Source organism: Lepisma saccharinum, chromosome 21 (assembly GCF_977018435.1).
Source record: "Lepisma saccharinum chromosome 21, izLepSacc3.1, whole genome shotgun sequence".
NCBI lineage: Eukaryota > Metazoa > Arthropoda > Insecta > Zygentoma > Lepismatidae > Lepisma > Lepisma saccharinum.
This window is the reverse complement of record NC_139249.1, coordinates 3,793,748-3,812,060: the sequence shown is the minus strand read 5'-3', so window position 1 is coordinate 3,812,060 and position 18,313 is coordinate 3,793,748. Positions and strand designations below refer to the sequence as shown.

The 18,313-nt window shown below is 40.6% G+C and overlaps 1 protein-coding gene across 3 annotated transcripts in view; it reads right to left on the bottom strand.

The window, feature by feature from the left end:
• The window catches only part of LOC146004337 (uncharacterized), an 84,549-nt gene that overhangs the window by 12,870 nt on the left and 53,366 nt on the right, over positions 1–18,313 (bottom strand). The window contains exons 1-4 of one of the 3 annotated variants that reach the window (XM_083143124.1): positions 14,671–15,257; positions 11,201–11,470; positions 8,602–8,751; positions 647–919 (exon numbers count right to left, since the gene is read on the bottom strand). In XM_083143124.1, coding sequence (XP_082999250.1) covers positions 647–919; positions 8,602–8,751; positions 11,201–11,470; positions 14,671–15,090 — 1,113 coding nt within the window. In that variant the 5' untranslated portion in view covers positions 15,091–15,257. Of the gene's footprint in view, positions 1–646; positions 920–8,601; positions 8,752–11,200; positions 11,471–13,702; positions 13,954–14,670; positions 15,258–18,313 lie in introns of those variants that run through there. The other 2 variants (XM_083143126.1, XM_083143125.1) reach the window with 2 other exon arrangements.

The following is an 18,313-nucleotide window of genomic DNA, read 5'->3' as shown; positions in this document are numbered from 1 at the left end:
GAAGATGGATCGGACGAGGAGGCCTTGTGGCATGGCCCGCTCGATCACCGGATGGTTTAACCCCCTTGATTTTTCTTTGCGGGGTCATCTGAAGTGTTGTGTATGCTGAGCCAGTTCATGATGTGTAGACCCTTGAAGAGCGTGTCCGTGTAGCCTGTGGCACTATTCGGGTACAGGCTGGAATATGAAAAAGTGAGGCAATCCATGATGCGACGTGTGGAAGCTTGCATTGCATCCCATGGAGGCCACTTTGAACACCTGTTGTAACATGGATGAAAGTTATACCATGTAATGTGTACTGCTACTAATTGCTTTATTGCAGGCTCACCGTCCATTTCCGGACATATGTTGATATAACTTTTTTTTGTTCCTTTACCTGTCAGGAATTACCTCCTGAAGTTTGTCCCTATAGGTTCTGTTCACCCTGTATACTGTACCTATTTGATGACAGCAAATTTTGAAGAAATTTGCACCTTTCTGAGCAAGGTCCTATAGCCTGATTTATTTTCACTACTTCGGGAACTAAATTGGCCAGACAACCGTACAAAAACAAACACAAATTCCACAATTTCAATTAAACAGTACATTTGAAACTATACCAAAACGTTTCTTGCAAAAATATATAAAAACTGTTCAAATAACTTACAGTGAAAGCATTTTCTGTACCCACAGCTCCAGAGACGTTCATTACTTTGGGACTAAACCTGGCAGCACTGTCGTCCAGGTTAGGCCTCCCCCTTTTCCTCTTGTACGGTGGCTCTCCGTCTGTGCCATTTCGAACAGTCGAATCCTGGGAGTGATCCGAGTTGGTGTGCTCCGCTTCTTGGCGGTTCGAAGACTCGTCAGCACGCCAGGAGACTTCGGCCAAACCTTTGATTTTGAGATCCTCCGCCGTCTTCAGCAGTGAAGCCAAGTGAGACTGAAATGAGGACATTAAGAGAGGTACTGATTCAGCATAAAAATCATATATTATATATATTATTTTAAAGAGCAGACATAATTCTCACTGGTCCCAAATTAATGTATGTGACCATAAGATACATATTTAAAAATATATTTTGGGAGGTGTTCTTATGTGCTTACCAAGTGTCTCATATACGAGGGGTAGTCAAATTTAAGTTGCACAAGTTTGCTGCATAGACCCCAGTGTTGATCAGGCACGTATATTCCAGGCTAGCTAGGCCATTTCCAAAGCCAGACTAAATACAGGAAATAATAGACTAGCAAATGTAACTGATGCTTCACTCTCAAATAACAACTGCGGGGGAAAACTATAGTTTATGGGCACATTTACTTTAAACTATCTCCATACTTCCACCTGAAGATTTTTTCTTCCCCAGAAGAGGAGTCTGAGGAGGCAGGGCTTCCAACACATTATTGCTTATAACACACAATCTCTAAAAGACTCCTGTCTTCCTTCATCCCAGAGAGTAGAACCTCGCAGCGATGCCTACATAAATATTTCACAATGTGGACCTCTATATTTTATGAATAACCATGAAACACTTGAAACCCTTTCCTTACTGTTTCTACATTAAGATACAGTGACATAATTATTTGTAAGGTATGTATTTTTAATCACAATGTCACATCACTTCAAAATCCCAAAAAATTGAATGAAAAAGAGCCTCCCCAGTAAAATTTGTCCATTCAAACATTATGATATGAAGAGAGAACCCTTTTGAACCCAGTATATGTGACTATTGCTGATCACACATATATTTTCAAGTCTTAGTTACTGTCTGCATACCACAAGAATCATCATCTTTGTGGTGCACATGCAGCCACTTATGAGCTACTGTGAAAGTCTTTCCACCCATTTAAGGCCATTGTTGAACTTTCTCCTCCATTAGTAAACTTGCTGTCATGGTAAGAATGCATAGAGGTATTGAAATTTAATTTGCCAGAGAATTTCTGTAAGTTGTAGGCCTCCAGATGGCAAGAGACCACTGCTCTTCACTGGTACAAGTGTATGGAGGAGGTGCCATCTTTAAAACTGCAAAAATGTGTTGTGAAGCTCACGTGATCAGTGTTGCACCCTTGAGGTAGTTTTGTAATAACAGTTGATACCTCCTGTAAATTTGAGCTGTATGCACTCTGTCCTATATTTTTTGTTGCAGTATTAGTTTTTATTTGGCTATATCTCGTATAATAGTAACTTGGATGGTGAATAAAAGATCAAGATTTCAATACAAAAAAACTGGACACATTTCATGATGACAGGTGGTATATAAAATGGAATTTTGGTGTAACAATGATGAATATAATCCTAAATATGATTTAAAAACTATACTTATTGCACAAAATAAACATTTCCTTTCTAATAGCATATTTATGTAGTGATCAGAGCATTAAGTTCATTCCTGTGTAAAGGAATCTATTTTTGCATCTCAAATTAATAAATTTTCATAATTATGAATAACTCGCAAGATAATTCAGAAAGTGCTGTCAGTACACTTTGTAGTTCATTTCGCATCATTTCATGACAAAGAATGGTAGGAAAACATGTACCTCACACCTATGAAAAACATGGAAAGTGAACACTACAGCATGTTATTTCACATTTCGTATTCGTCAAAAACAAAATATGCATATCCCTAATAATAATAATCCTAACAATTTATAATTATTGATGATAATGCTCATATTATTATTCCTATTTATTAGGGCTGAGCCGATACCACTTTGAACCGATGCCGAAACTCTCACCGATACCCATACTGATACTTGTACAATTCCAATTTAAAATAAATATACATATATATATATATGTATTATATATATATATATACAGGGTGTCATTTTAATGGCGCCCACGGACCACGGAAACGTATAGAGGACATCAAAATAAACAACTTTTCTCAGTAACATTTTTCTCGGTGCGTCATTTCGGCGCTACAGTCGTTCAAAAAAGCCCGTTTTGCCGCCTGAATGCTGGCAACCACACACAACATTTGATTGCATTTGTGACGTCATATCCCATCGTGAAGCGATGCGTTCCAGGCTTGCCAGGAACACAGATACTCTGTGAAAACTGACATAGCTACAATCAGCCACATTATGTACGGTAACACAAAACGAGAAAACACGTTCTGTAACCTAACAGGAAGTAAACAAACGATACGAAAAATGGTAGAAAGAAAATAAAATTCAAGTGGAAGTGGTAATATCGAATTTTGTCTCAGCTTACATGTCAAATATTTGCAAATCTAGTTACCAAGTTGGCATCTACAATTTAGTCTATCCACTTCGTCCTTCTGATACTAGTTGTCTGTGACACACTGAACAGATGACAAAACAGAAATGAAAGAACTCAAAATTCCAAACGTAAGCAACAGATAATATAATGTATATTCAGAGCATTATGAGCCAAATGGCAAAAATGATTGAAAATACAGGGATATAAGTAGTAGTAATACTACAAGCTCTAAGACGACTATGTGTTTATCTATGCACCGGATACACATGTAATAGTTTGTATCTGTGAACAGGGCAGTATATTCGGTACTGATTCATCATTAGATTGTTACTGTGGTTGTACATGTTTTAGTCGTAATGATTGTTACTGTGGTTGTACGTGTTTTAGTCGTAATGTAACAACATGAACCTCGGATACTTCCGTTAGCAGCACAAAAGTACCGCATGGCATCTGGACACAAACCTGTAGATATCAACCTTTCAACGAGATTTGCAAATATTTGACATGTAGTTGGGCGTAAACAGCCACGTGTAAGCTGTAAGTCCAATAAAATTTATAGTTCTTGATATTTTAGATGTAGGCTGAGACAAAATTCGACATTGACATTTCATTTTGAATAAGATTTTTACCATTTCTCGTATCGTTGGTTCACTTCCCTCTTCCCCTGAGATGACTGCTGATCTTCTGGCTGGTAGGCTATGATGTTCGGTCTGCTGGACGCGTTTCTCGCTTCGTTTTACAGCTAATGATATGGTTGGTAATTTGTCATTTTTCACAACATTTGTGTGTTCCTTGCAACCCTGCCGTGCGCTGTTTCGCCGGAGGATATGACGTCACAGGTACGATCAAATGTTGTGTTGGGTTGCCAGCATCCAGGCGGCAAAACGGTCTTTTTTGAACGGCTGTAGAGTCGAATCGACGCACCAACGAGAAAAATGTTATTGGGAAAAGTTGTTTGTTTTGATGTCCTCTATACGAATCTGTGGTCCGTGGGCGCCATTAAAATGACACCCTGTATATATATATTTCTAAAGGTCGTTTACAATGCATGGGAGGTGATTCCTCACACGAAAACAAGCAAAAAGTCTAAGTTCCATTTTTACGACTGAGGCTTCGTTTCCGAGATAGGAGCCTCGCAAAAGGTGACAAAGTGATCGTCACACCTAACTGGGACGAATACTATCACAGATAGAGAGGCGGTTCCAAGGGAATCATAAAGGAATCGTATGTGCTCAGTCCGGAAGTCACTATGAAAAGTTCACTGCACGCATGCGCAATGGAGTCCTCAAAGGAATTGGGGATTTCCAGCAAGAACAATGCATGGAAAAGGTATGTAACGCAGCAAGAAGGACCGTGACAATGAGAAATGCGTTCAAGACAACACATCCCGACCTCAAACATCAAAACATGAGCACCGAACACAAAATCCGAAAAGTTGAGCACGGTTGCATACCCCAGTTACACGCGAGGAATGAACGAATCATGTCATGTGGCATACGAGAGACACATTACTCCACCAGGAGGAGGGAAAGAAAAACACAATATCAGATGATTGCGACAACGTGTATTTTTACACGCGACAACTACGTAATATCCCCCCCCCCACACACACACAACAAACAACAAATGCTACAATATCTTATGCACAGACAGTCCGTGTCACTGTACACCAACTGAAGATGTCACTTTCACCACACAAAGGGGGTGGGGAGCAATACCAAGAGTGTTCTCACTGAGATTTGCCGAGGGCGATAATCACAGACGGTTTTCAAAATGTCTGCCATTCACTTCTACGCAGAGATGACAGCGACGAATCAAGGATTGTCGAGTACGAGCAAACAAGCCAGGTGTATCTGCTACCGTCGCGGCGGCGACGTTGATGCGAGCAACGAGGTCCTCAGCTGATGTGACAGGTGTGTCGTATACGAGGGTTTTCATTTCTCCCCAGAAGAAAAAATCGAGAGGGTTGAGATCTGGCGACCTCGGTGGCCAAGGCACAGGCTCATCCCTACCAATGAACCTATTGCGAAACACGTCATGCAGGAAATGTCGTACATTACGATCAAAATGAGCTGGTGCACCATCGTGTTGGTACCACATTTCTTGCCGTAGTGCCAAAGGTACGGTCTCCAACAGTTCAGGCAGAACCTCACTAAGAAATGCATGATACGTGCGACCATTCAGGCGAACAGGGAGAATGTATGGTCCAATTAAATGATCATGTACTATCCCGCACCACACATTCACTGAAAACCTGTGCTGGTGATGGGCCACAAAAAGTGCATGTGGGTTGTCAAAGTCCCAGACATGACTGTTTCTACTATTGAAGACATCCATCCTGGTGAAAATGGCTTCATCTGTCCACAATATGTTTGCCCCGAAGTGAGGGTTTGTGTCCAGCTGATGCAACAACCATTGGCAAAACTCCATACGAGGGCGAAAGTCACGAGGTAACAGTTCTTGTACTTTCTGCAGTTTAAAAGGGTGCATTCCTTCCTCTGACAACACTCGCCAAACATTCACATGAGACGTGTTTCGTGCCCGAGCGAGCACTCGCATACTGGTGCCAGGATGTTCTGCGACCGCTGTTAACACATCTTCTGCAAACTGATGTGTGCGTACACTTCGGGGTCTTCCAACTTCTTGCCGCGGTGGTAACACTGACCCTGTTTCACGCAGTCGACTGTCCACTACCTGAAAGAAGGTGTGAGACGGTAAACGTCTATGTGGAAAGCGTTCTCCATAAAGACGCCTTGCCTCGCGGCTATTACCACGTGCCTCCCCATACATGAGATGCATGTCTGCTAGCTGCTGGGTCGTATACGCAGCCATCTGTGTAATAGGGAGCTGGAACTGCAAAGTATTGTTTTTGTTTAACACTGGCACACTGCACAAATTGGCCGTATCACCGTACGAACACCACAGACCAATTGTTGCGATACTTGATTTGTAAACTCCACCAGGTCAACTTCTTTCAATACAACATACTAGTAATCTTCAATGCGTATGACAACCTAGAACGAACTGCTGATCATATCCCAGCACCTGCAACACGACTGGAACGACTGCCGGAGAGAATCAACCCTTTGAGCTCCTCTCGCGGGAACAGCAGTCATGAAGGTCAAACGTAGACTACGAGAGCCAGACTTGCCTGTGCAGCGCTTCCAAAACTGGTCTCTTTTACGTCACAATGATCGCATGGGAACACTTTTGGTATTGCTCCCCACCCCTTTGTGTGGTGAAAGTGACATCTTCAGTTGGTGTACAGTGACACGGACTGTCTGTGCATAAGACATTGTAGCATTTGTTGTTTGTTGTGTGTGTGGGGGGGGGGGGGATATTACGTAGTTGTCGCGTGTAAAAATACACGTTGTCGCAATCATCTGATATTGTGTTTTTCTTTCCCTCCTCCTGGTGGAGTAATGTGTCTCTCGTATGCCACATGACATGATTCGTTCATTCCTCGCGTGTAACTGGGGTATGCAACCGTGCTCAACTTTTCGGATTTTGTGTTCGGTGCTCATGTTTTGATGTTTGAGGTCGGGATGTGTTGTCTTGAACGCATTTCTCATTGTCACGGTCCTTCTTGCTGCGTTACATACCTTTTCCATGCATTGTTCTTGCTGGAAATCCCCAATTCCTTTGAGGACTCCATTGCGCATGCGTGCAGTGAACTTTTCATAGTGACTTCCGGACTGAGCACATACGATTCCTTTATGATTCCCTTGGAACCGCCTCTCTATCTGTGATAGTATTCGTCCCAGTTAGGTGTGACGATCACTTTGTCACCTTTTGCGAGGCTCCTATCTCGGAAACGAAGCCTCAGTCGTAAAAATGGAACTTAGACTTTTTGCTTGTTTTCGTGTGAGGAATCACCTCCCAAGCGTTGTAAACGACCTTTAGAAACACCCTGTGTGTGTGTGTATATATATATATATATATATATATATATATATATATATATATATATATATATATATATATATATATATATATATATATATATATATAAAAATTATATGTGTGTGTCTGTGTAATTATTATTATTACATTTTATACGTATGCATTTCCGACGAGGGGCGATAAATAAATTAACTCACCAAATGATGCCCTGTTGCAACAATGCATCTCAACTTTACATTTTTTTCTAGGTGACAATCGATGAGATGTTTCAAATATTAGAGAAATATTAAGTGAAGCTAAGAGCAAGGCAATCGTGTGGTTGTTGTCGTCCTCCTCTCCCCCAATGTTGAAAAATGAGATCATGCCTCTTCAACCTCCTCTAAAACTAAGGGATCACTCTTCCAAAACTAACATTAAATCATCCGTAAACACAAGAATAATTGGAGATTTACCAGCCCCGGACACGACGTCTAAAACTAACAGTAAAGCTGTAGTGTGAAACCAATCTAGTCTCTTTTTTGTCCTTTAACAAAGAGAATAATAATTAGTAAACGAAATGTAAGGGGAGAATGAAAACTTACCAGTCTCTTGCTTCTATATCAGGTGATTGACTTCAGTACAGTGATATTCCGACGTGACTTTGCTTTCGATATAGTTTCGGCAAATGATTTCTAAGGAAAATTAAATGCATAGTTCTATCGCTTGGCGTGGGAGGAAATCCAAACCCATCACCACACTTTCCAGAAACTAACTGCCGTCATCTGTCGTTCAAAGAAAATTATTCCCCTGCCGCATTCCTTGTGCCAAAACATGCCTGCTGAAACCCATATGTACTATGTCTGAGCCACGTCCACCACTTTCATGGGCGATGACCTTTTTGACCGCAGGAGGTCCCTAAAGAGAGGGATGTCCGCAAACACCAAAGGAAGTGGAAGAATTACCCACAGGTGCATCGTTGGCTTTCGGGACCTCACTGGGGTTATTGTTACACAAGGCCGCATCTGTACGAACAAAGTCTGGTTGATTTCGAAGAGAACTAAACAGAAGCAGCAAACTCCAATGGGGATAATTTCACGTTACGCTTGATTTGCGAGATACTTGACCGCGAGTCTTATCTGTGTACAGATCTTTGTCACACACTTACTGTTCCCGGAAACTTGAGTACAGGTTCATTTAACAAATGCACAACTATTTTTAATTTTTTTTCAAAACCAAAGGTAAGTTGGAAAAGGTGAACGAAACTTAGAAATGGAAAAAGACAATTGGTTTTGGCCGCGCCTCTAGCGACTCAAAAACAATGATATCGGCTAGTATCAGTGCAAAAATATCAACCGATACTTACCGATACCCCCAGTATCAGCCGATACCGATAAATCAGTTTCGGCTCAGCCCTAATATTTATTCTATTATAATTGTATGAAGAATTAAAAAGAGTAGTTATGTATGTGTTCAATTATGCATCAATGTGTTTGCCTAACAATAAAATACTTTCAACTCACCTGTTCGATATTAATTTCCCCCTTGTACATGAATTCCACCAAGGCCTTTATATCATCAAACTTAACATCTTTCAAAATTACAATTGGATTCTTCTCCTCATATTGGGTGAACACAGAATCAAAATATGTGCTACATGCTGATAAGACAACCTGAAATGAAAGTGAAACGTTTGACAAGTTATAATATTTTTAATACCAGATACTGAATACAATTATAAATGAAACCAAAATGAAAATGAACTTGGGGGGGAAGGGGACTTGCTTGTAGATGGAAAAGATAATGAAAATACACCGTGTCCCAAAATTATTATCAGGGTTTCAAGTAGTTTGTATATTGCAACAGATGAAGGTGAAATGTTTACATCGTACATGTACGATAAGAACGGCTGTGGAAGTTTGCTACCCAATCATTTGTTTCCCATCAGTCACAGCAGCGTAGGTGAATTACAAGATGGCGACTCCCGTGCAGAAGTCCTTTTGTGTCATTGAATTTCCAAGGTGTGGTTCTGCAAGTCCTTAGAAGGGGATTTGGAAGTGATCCTCCGTCCGATAACAACATTCCTTGACGGTTTAATAAGTTTCAAACAACTGGATGTGTCTGCAAAGAGAAGAGTCCTGGACATCCAAGGGTGTCGCATGTGTGCCGTGTCACGAAAGGTGCTCACATTGAACATTTATAAAGAACATTATGTAACTTGTTGAGTTGTTGTTTACTCCCACTTAAGCTTTCTCTTTATACCCCACATATAAGGAAAATTAAATGACTATGAAACCCCAATAATCATTTTGGAACACACTGTATAGAAAATGCATTTAGAGCTCAAAAGGTAATCTACAATGTAAGACAACCATAAAACTATTTAACTAATCACTGAAATAAAGGAATGTCTTTTAAATTAATAAAAAAAACAGTAAATGAACATTTAACCAATAAAATAGCCATGTTTAATCTACCAATGCTGAAGACAAAATATTCTAAAAATCCAATGTAAAATTAAAAGTTCCATGAAATGGTTTACACATACTGATTAAACTATCCCAGTTCTTGGATTTATTAGAAGAAATGTTATTTATTTGTATTTGCATTGCTTTCCTACCACTTTACGATGAGGTTGAGTGACCATTAGATGAAATTATGAAGGGACATTTACAAAGAAAACTCATGCGCTGGCCAGGGCTTGAACCATAGAACTTAAGTGTAGCATGTGGAAAAAGGTTGCTAAAAACAATAAATTACTTAGCATGACACACATATACGGAGGTTGTTCGCTTTATATCCGACCATTTTCGATTCGGTGCTGCCGCGTATCATGCTGGAACTATGGGTCTGCTGGCGGGAGTAGTGTTGTGTCTGACCTTGTAGGTGCATGACTGTTGGTAGTAAATGTTATCAAATTGCACCGAAAATCAACCGGTATTGGGAGGGTTACGTAACGGCCCTTTTCCATGCTAAGTTGTCATACGTATGCATTGTGAAACAGTGTCGGGAGAATGGGTTAACACTCGGGGTGACTACTGTGAAAGCTATTGTGGCCCGTTACACACAACAGGATCTCCTTGCGAAACATTCACCCACGAAAACCACCAGGAGAAGGGCTGCAAGCCGTGTACACCACCTTCTACCGCGTCACATTGCCGAACGTAAGACAAACTGCAGGAAACTGTATGAAAAGTACCTGGCGGGTTCCAAATGGAAGAAAGTTGCCACAATGGATGAATCATATGTCCATCTCACTGCTGGTGGTCACATTCGGGCGATCACATACTGTGACATTGACGGCAAGGAGCACAGCAACTTTGTTCGTCAGTGCAGGGAAAGTTTCCCTCCTGGCTTTATGGTTGTCACGGGATTCGGATATGAGGGTAAGTTGATGATACGCAAGGTGGACAAAAACATAAAGGTGAATGCCAGATACTTCCAAGACTCCATTCTGACACCTATCTATCGGAGAGACATCCCACAATTGTATGGAATGGACGTGAAACAGGTGATGATTCATATGGACAAGGCTTCGAGTCATACCGCCAGAACATCACTACGTTTTTATTAGGAAATGGCAGAGGAATTAGGAATTTGTGACATTCTGTTTGAAGACATTCCTGTGAAAAGCTCAGATGTCAGTCCAATGGATTTTTGCACATTTGGACTGTTGAACTGACGTCTTAAACATCTGTTGAACTGACGTCTTAAACATCGCTGCCCGCTTACCCTGGATGGTCTATGGAAAGCTTGCAGGGAGGAGTGGGACAGAATTCCCATGCCTGTCCTGCGCCGGAGCTTGCTGCAATGGAAACTGCGATGCCGGTCAATAGTCCACAATGTTGGGGGTCCAATAGAACATGATCGGTGGTGGCGGCGCGGTATCTCTTAAGGTGAGTACCCGTCAAAAATGGTCTGATATAAAGCGAACAACCTCTGTAGTATGGAAAAAAAATAGAAAAATTAGCTGAGAGTCACTGAGCTTGTACAGTCACGAACACTTTTGGGTGGTAATGATTCCATTGGAAGTAAATGAGGTTGTTACAACCCAGAAGTGTCTGTGACTGTACAAGCTCAGTTCTAATATTAATCACTGTATTCTCTTGACAAAACAAATACCTTGTGTGCACGAAGCGTCCGTCCTTCGCAAGCCAGAGTAACGTCACAAAAGCTCTCCCTCTCCAACAGCTGGGTGAACATCACCTGGAGATTGTTGTGGTGGTATTTCCATCTCAGACAATACTGCTGCGGAGCCGACATGGCCTCTGGTTCCATACCAAGATCCTGCTCAGCAAATTTTACTTCATCAACGCTCGCGTTCCTAAATTCAGCCTGATCTGGCGAATTGCTTCTGTGGCACACGCCCTGCTCACTCAGACCTGCTTCTTCCTAGAAAACAAGAAAATCAAATCGTTAGTACAGCACATAAATGTAGAGTACTAAGTTTATTTCGTAGGAAGTACAGGTAGACACAGAAGTAGGACAACACAAGATCCTAAAAAAAGATTGTTGACAATTCAACAATATCTCTCACCAGAGACAAAGCTAGGACTTTTTGTGGGGGGGACAACCTTCCATTAAAAAAAAAAAAACTGTTGGAAAATTATTGGTACTGACATACCTTTCAATGTACCTATCAGCATGTAGAGGTCAAGTTCTCCCTTCCATGAAATCACCCAGGGAGATGTGAAGGTAATGCTAAGGTTGCCAGACATCCCAGTTTTTCGGAACAGTACTGGTTTTTTAAAAATAAATTCACTACCCCTGTGTTTTTCCTTTTAAATTAGAGATATTTTCCATTCAATCTATTTCCTTTCCTTCACACGATTTTAAGTTGTCTGAACTTGTTGACTGAAGATGTGGAGATCGTGATAAGCTTTTCAATTATCTTGCGATATACAGGGTGAGCGTAAAAGAAATTGACAGTTCCAAAGTTTCACAGAAACAAAAGTTTTAATAACAAGGCTAAGATACAAATCCTCCATGTGTGATTCTTTTATAACATGACAGATATCAATGCAATAGTCCAGTTCTCTTCTCCCAGAACTTTTCCCCTTGCACAGACAACCAGTTTCCTCAAATTACTTGCTCCAATCGTAGATGAAACGCATTGTGAGTGTTTGTTTGACATACCGTGTTCTAAAATGATGCTGTATGACAGGAACAAAATTTGTTTTTGCACGTTCAAGCATACAGAAAGCCTTTTCTACCTGGCTATACTGAACGCAACTCCAACTGACGGCTGGGAAACAGTGAATCACCGATCAGTTGAATTTTCTTCGACTGAATTCGGGCATTTTAGAGTCGCAAGGTACTGAACGTTGTTCGCGGGACCAAACAAATTAGCGTTGGGTCCACCACGTGTTCGCAACTGAGTTTGTTGATGCCCATTGAGCCCCCCCCCCCCCAAAGACGATTGGGGGACAGAAAGGGCCAGAAATAGCCGTCAAGGTCAGCCACAAGCTGGAGTTGCGTTCAGTATAGCAGTTGTATTCACATGATGCTGACATCACGAAAAGTGGAGGTCGTTAACTTGAAGACTTTCTCCACAAAACAGTACTAAATACTTCCTGATAAAACAAACAGTTTTCGATTTATAAAGCATTTAATTTGGCAATTTCTTTCAAGCTCACTCTTATGTCAGCCAGCGGCAAGGTTTTACACTCAAATAAATACCTGAAGCACGACTAATGCAGAAAACGGAGGGTAGAAATTCAGATAAAAAATATCATAAGTGAAAAGTCACAATTAGTTTTCAGCTACTTTAATTTTCAATGTCACAGCATGAGCATGTAAAGTATAGAACGTTAAAATTAGATTTATTCAATTTTTCATACTTCCCATTAACACATTCTACTGTTAATTTCTTTACAATTTTAAATTATTACTCTATCATGTGAAAAAACAGAATCTAGAATGTAACACATTGTCAACGCATCATTGGAATGAATACAATTTGTTTTTACTACAATATTTGTACTTCTACTATTGGAGAATAATTTATTGTTTTTTTAACTTAATAACAATGTTAATTTAACCCTAGCTTATACAAGGGGGAGGGCGGGAGGCGCCATCTTTGTATGTGTGTTATCCGAGACACTCATGCCAGTGCAGAGTACAATCGGTAACGATGGTTTTTGTATTTATTATAATTAATAAACAAAGAAGCATTAATGAAAAATTATTGTTTTTTGTGAGTTTTAGTGAATGCTAAATGTGTGTGCGACACTTCTGCAATAATTGATTATTATATAAGAAAATAGTTTCTTGAATTTTAATGATAAAGGAGAGTGTGGAACTGTGAGGTCCCCCCCCCCCTAGGTAAGTAAGTTTCTCAAATCTTTGAATTCTGGCCCCTTTGGCTACAATGACGTGGAATAATAGTACTAAAATTCAGTAACTCAGAAGGATGAATGGATATTCTTTTAATGACACCAGTTAAATGTCCCATGAAAAGTTCGATGTCCTAACCACATTGCTACACTAAACACAAACATGTTAATTTGAATGATTGCAACACTGACTCTGTATTCGTTCACTTCGAAATCTGGAAAGCGTCACTAAATTAGGAATAGTGCAAGGGGTAAAAAACTACCGGCATTAAAAGCACTCAACGTTTACCTGCTTGCGTGCGAACAATTTCAAACTGTCATTGTGCACGGTGGAAATACTGTGACGATTCAATGCGTCCCTTTTCAAAGTACACACCCCGGTTGTCCATTCGCTTTTGGCACGCGCCTGCAAACATATTGCACACTTCATCGCCTTCACCGTCCCACTGCTGCCTCTCGTCTCCACAAGAACCCATGGGAAATCCCTCTTCCACTCGTCTCTGAACCTCCTCAGCTTCGATCTTTTAGGCAACTTTGCATCCGAACGACGTTCGCCAAGAATCTCGCCCCTTCGTCCACCTCGCCGCGGTATTTGCTGCCGACATCCTTTCCGCAAAGCCATTTCCGTTCCTTTAAAAAAAAAAGGCCGCCTTTTTTTTTACATACCCGCCACGTTCATTTTATTTCCCCCGCGGCCGTAATATTGATCCGAATATAAAAATCCCAAACCCCCTCCACATTCCGAAAATATCTCCACCGCGATAAAACTCGTTTCGCCATTAAATATCGATACTCCCCAAAAACCGAGTAATCGATTGCGCCGCATGACGTCACCCTGGTTACCATGGAAATCGCCGCATCTCCTTCGGCCAAAATGGCGAACTTGTATATAAAAAAAATTACCCATTATTCATCTCCGGGCGAACGCTGCTGGCTGGCTACCCCAACCCAAGCTGCGGGAGGGGAGGGGAGAGGGGCGACGCATGAACTCGTCGGGGAGACCATACGAACAGACAGAAGAGGGAAGGGAGAGGCAGTTCACTGCGCCATAACATACAATGGTTTGGTTACTAGGGAGAAAAATATACATTATGTAATAATTACAGAAGACTTTAAAAAAGTTAAATTTTTTAAGGCTCCTGTAATTATTAAAGAGTGTATATTTTTCCTCCCCTAGTAACAACTTTTCAGCAGTTTCTTCCTGATAAAGTCGTCCAAACGGCGCAAACTAAATGTAATCATAAAATATATACTCACCACGCAATCTTCCATGTCATCCCACGGCTCCGTTTTCATAACACCCGGCTGCAAAGATTGCATTTCAGTAGCAAGCAGGGAAGAGCTGGTGACGTGAGTTTTCGAAGTTTCGTGAAGTTTCACTTTGTCTGACAGATGCTTGATGTCCGTGACTCCGATCTTGGTCCAAGTCGACTCCCCGCCGAAAAGCAGACACGGGAAGCAGTAGAGGGAATTCGTTTCTGGGCACCCGCAGAGCCAGGACACCTTGTGGTACCAAACATTGTGGAAATACCGATGGCTGCGTTTCCCCTGGCCCTTGTTCACCAACTGTTTAATCTGAAGATCCGGCCTGTCGGGCCCAAGCTTAATTATTTTTAGCTTTTGCTCCCGCGACATGGTCCTGAAGGGCCTCTTGATTAAACTCGAAACACGATTCATTTCAGAGTTTTTTCTTTTTAAAAAAAAAAAAGACTGGCTCAACTATAGTATGTCTCCTCCGGAGCTATCGAGCGGAAATAACTGTAAAAAAGCGGGTCGCCACAAATACAGAGCAACGCTCCCTTTCCTGCGTCGGAAACCCAAACAAGGCCACTGCCTCGTGGTGGCCGGCCGTTAGAGCTTCCCCCGGTGCCACGGTTCGCCTACGAGCATGCGCGTGCTGCCAACTGGGGCCTTTCTCGAAAGAACCCCGCAGACGATTGCATTACTCCCATTATCTGCGCTAGTGTTGCAACCTCTGCGCAAATATTTCAGATTTTGAAATCCTTTTCGTCTTTCATGGTGGTTTTGGATTTTCATAATAATAAACGGGGCATGGAGGAAAACTAAGCACTGTGCTGTGACGAAACCAGAGTGGGGCAAAGGGGGCGGACGTCTCCGACAAGTATTTTTTTTATTTTTTATTTGGTTTATTTTACCTTCCTTGTCTGCCACTTTTGGCTTATCGCGATGTGGATGAGTGATTGATTTAGTTTATTTTACTTCGCTTTCTGCCACTTGTGGCTAATCGCGAAGATGAGGATAAAAGATTATATGAGGAAGGCGCACTCACAAATAACAGCCGGGATTCGAACCCGAGACCCCTGGCGTCGTAGCGCGCTGTGCTAACAACTCCGCCACGTAGGTCGGCTATAAGATGAATGATGAAAGAACACACATATTCAGGCCGGTATTCGAGCCCGGGACCCGTAGAGCGCTGTGCTAACCACTCCGCCACGGAAGTCAAAAATAAGAACTTTGTATGGCATTTGTACGGTAAACCCCATTTATACGAATTTGATGGGCCCGCGTCCGTTTCGGATAATACCGGAACGCATTCATACATTATAAAATACCGAATACAACGCAAACACAGACCATGATAAAATTGAAGCATAATTCCCGATTTTCAAGACGAACTTTCAAAAAAATCAAGGGTAAGAACAGATGTTTTCTCTATATCAATCTTACACATTACTTACTGCCTCTCACCCCCCCACACACAAATATATTAATATAAAGGGTGTGTGTGTAATTCCAATGTATCTAAAAATTCTAATTCAATTAAATTAAACGGTATATATATATATATTTAAAGTGTTTAATTTAAGGTGCGGAGCTTTCATTTACCATTTCATTTCACATACTCCGATTCGAAATACATCTACAAACACAAGTCACAAATGTTAAGGAATATTCTAATCTACGAAAAATTGTTAATTGTGTAAGGATTTCACGCTCCAATTTAACTAATCAACTTCAAGATATCTTGTAATAACATTCCGTCTGCCAGATAGATTGTTCTACAAAGGACACTAACAAAGTACACTAAATGGACTGAGATAATTGTGTTTCAATTTCCAGGCAGCTTTCTTTTCCTTCCTCGATGAAAATAAATGCTAAACTGTGAAAACTTGCCTCAGGACATTTATAAATACGTGTAAATTCAATGAGATTTACAATAATAAAAGTTGCATTTTTCACGTCTACGAAAAAAAATCACGCAGAATTCCCGGTGAGTTGCCACCCTGCGCAAACAATAAAATAGTGTCATCAATAGAGTTACAGGATATACTACGTGCATAATGTAACATGTAACACCTGTAATCGGCTGCGTATGCTATTAAATATTGACTATAGCGACGGAAATATTTTTCTTTATTTTTACAATTTACTAAAACTCGTTTTTCGATAAAGATTTTTTGTGTGTATTTAACGTGACTGTCCCCTTAAAATTCCGCCCAATTTTTAAAGTATTTTAGCAGAGCTTTATTTTCGGGAAAATCAACTGGTGGTAGCAATTATCGTGGGAAAATGTTACAATACAGTACTGACTAAAAAAACCGTGTTTAAAACAAGGATTGGACTGTTTTTATTGTAAGAAATTTAATCGAGACTGGGCCTACAGTTTAAAGTGGGACCTGCATCAGTGAATTGTGCGCTAACAGGACGAGTTAAGAGTCATTCCAGGTGTGGATTTGGATGTGAGCACCCCCATCCGCCGCATACATTTACAGTTACTCACTCTGTCCCATAACTATTGTCCGGTACACCTTTGTTTGTTGTCTCATAATAATTGCCCGATATTCAAACTGTGACATTGGTGTATACAGAAGAAGAACATAAAACAAGGGAATGAGTCATACAACTTTATTACTCAAGGATCAGTACAAATTGGGCTTTCCATCTGCCTCTTCGTCAGTCATTCCTGTACTACCATTTTGGTATACAATAATTATGGGACAGAGGGGGTATATTCTTTTACGCCAGTTATGACAGATTGCAGATTGCTAGTTACATATTTACCACATTTCAAAATCTCATTTTTTCATATCATGGCCTTTTTCAAAGCAATTTCCCCGAAATCTGGGCCTGAGTTCTATGAATATACGGCAACAGCGCTAACCACTGGGCTTGCAAGAATGTAGATACAAATTTACCATCACTCTCCCGACTTCCGAGTGCAAAATCCTGGATAAATCCTAGCATTTAATTTTCGTTAATTTACGATTACAATAAATAAGAAACGACTAAATGAACGAGGAAACAGCATCACATAAATTCTCACCTCCAACTGCTAGATTTATTGAAGTCAGAAATACATGAAAGTACATTAATAATTATACAATCGACATCCTTAAGAACACATTTCTAACTCGACGCAATGTTTTATCGATTTCTACTCCCCATCACAAACATTATATTTGTTACTGAAACACACTTCACACTGAAGAATTTTAAGACATTAAAGCAAGTTCGTTCCGTTTATTAACTTTCATTTTTGAGGCAAGGTTGGAATATGTTTTAGAGCGTGATAGAAAGCAGGGAGTTATTTCTTATCGGAACATAATTTGTAGCTTATGCACGTCGTAAAATTGTGAAAAAAAATATTTCAAAACAGGTTCTACGTTAATAACGGCACTACAATAATTGAAAAACAGGAAAATCCCGTTTAAGTTGTACGCCAGGGAATACAATACTAATATTGGAAGCGAATAACTATCTAATTTGTAAACTACTGCTTTTGAAAGCATATTTGTAAGCCGTCTACCTGAAAATATTAATTTTATTGATGTGATTCTACAGCAGTTGAGCCAGCGCCGGAACTTTAAGTTGTACAATAATCACACTACAGTAATGCTACTAGTTTGTCGTAAGGGCTTAAAGCATTTCGCTCCTATCC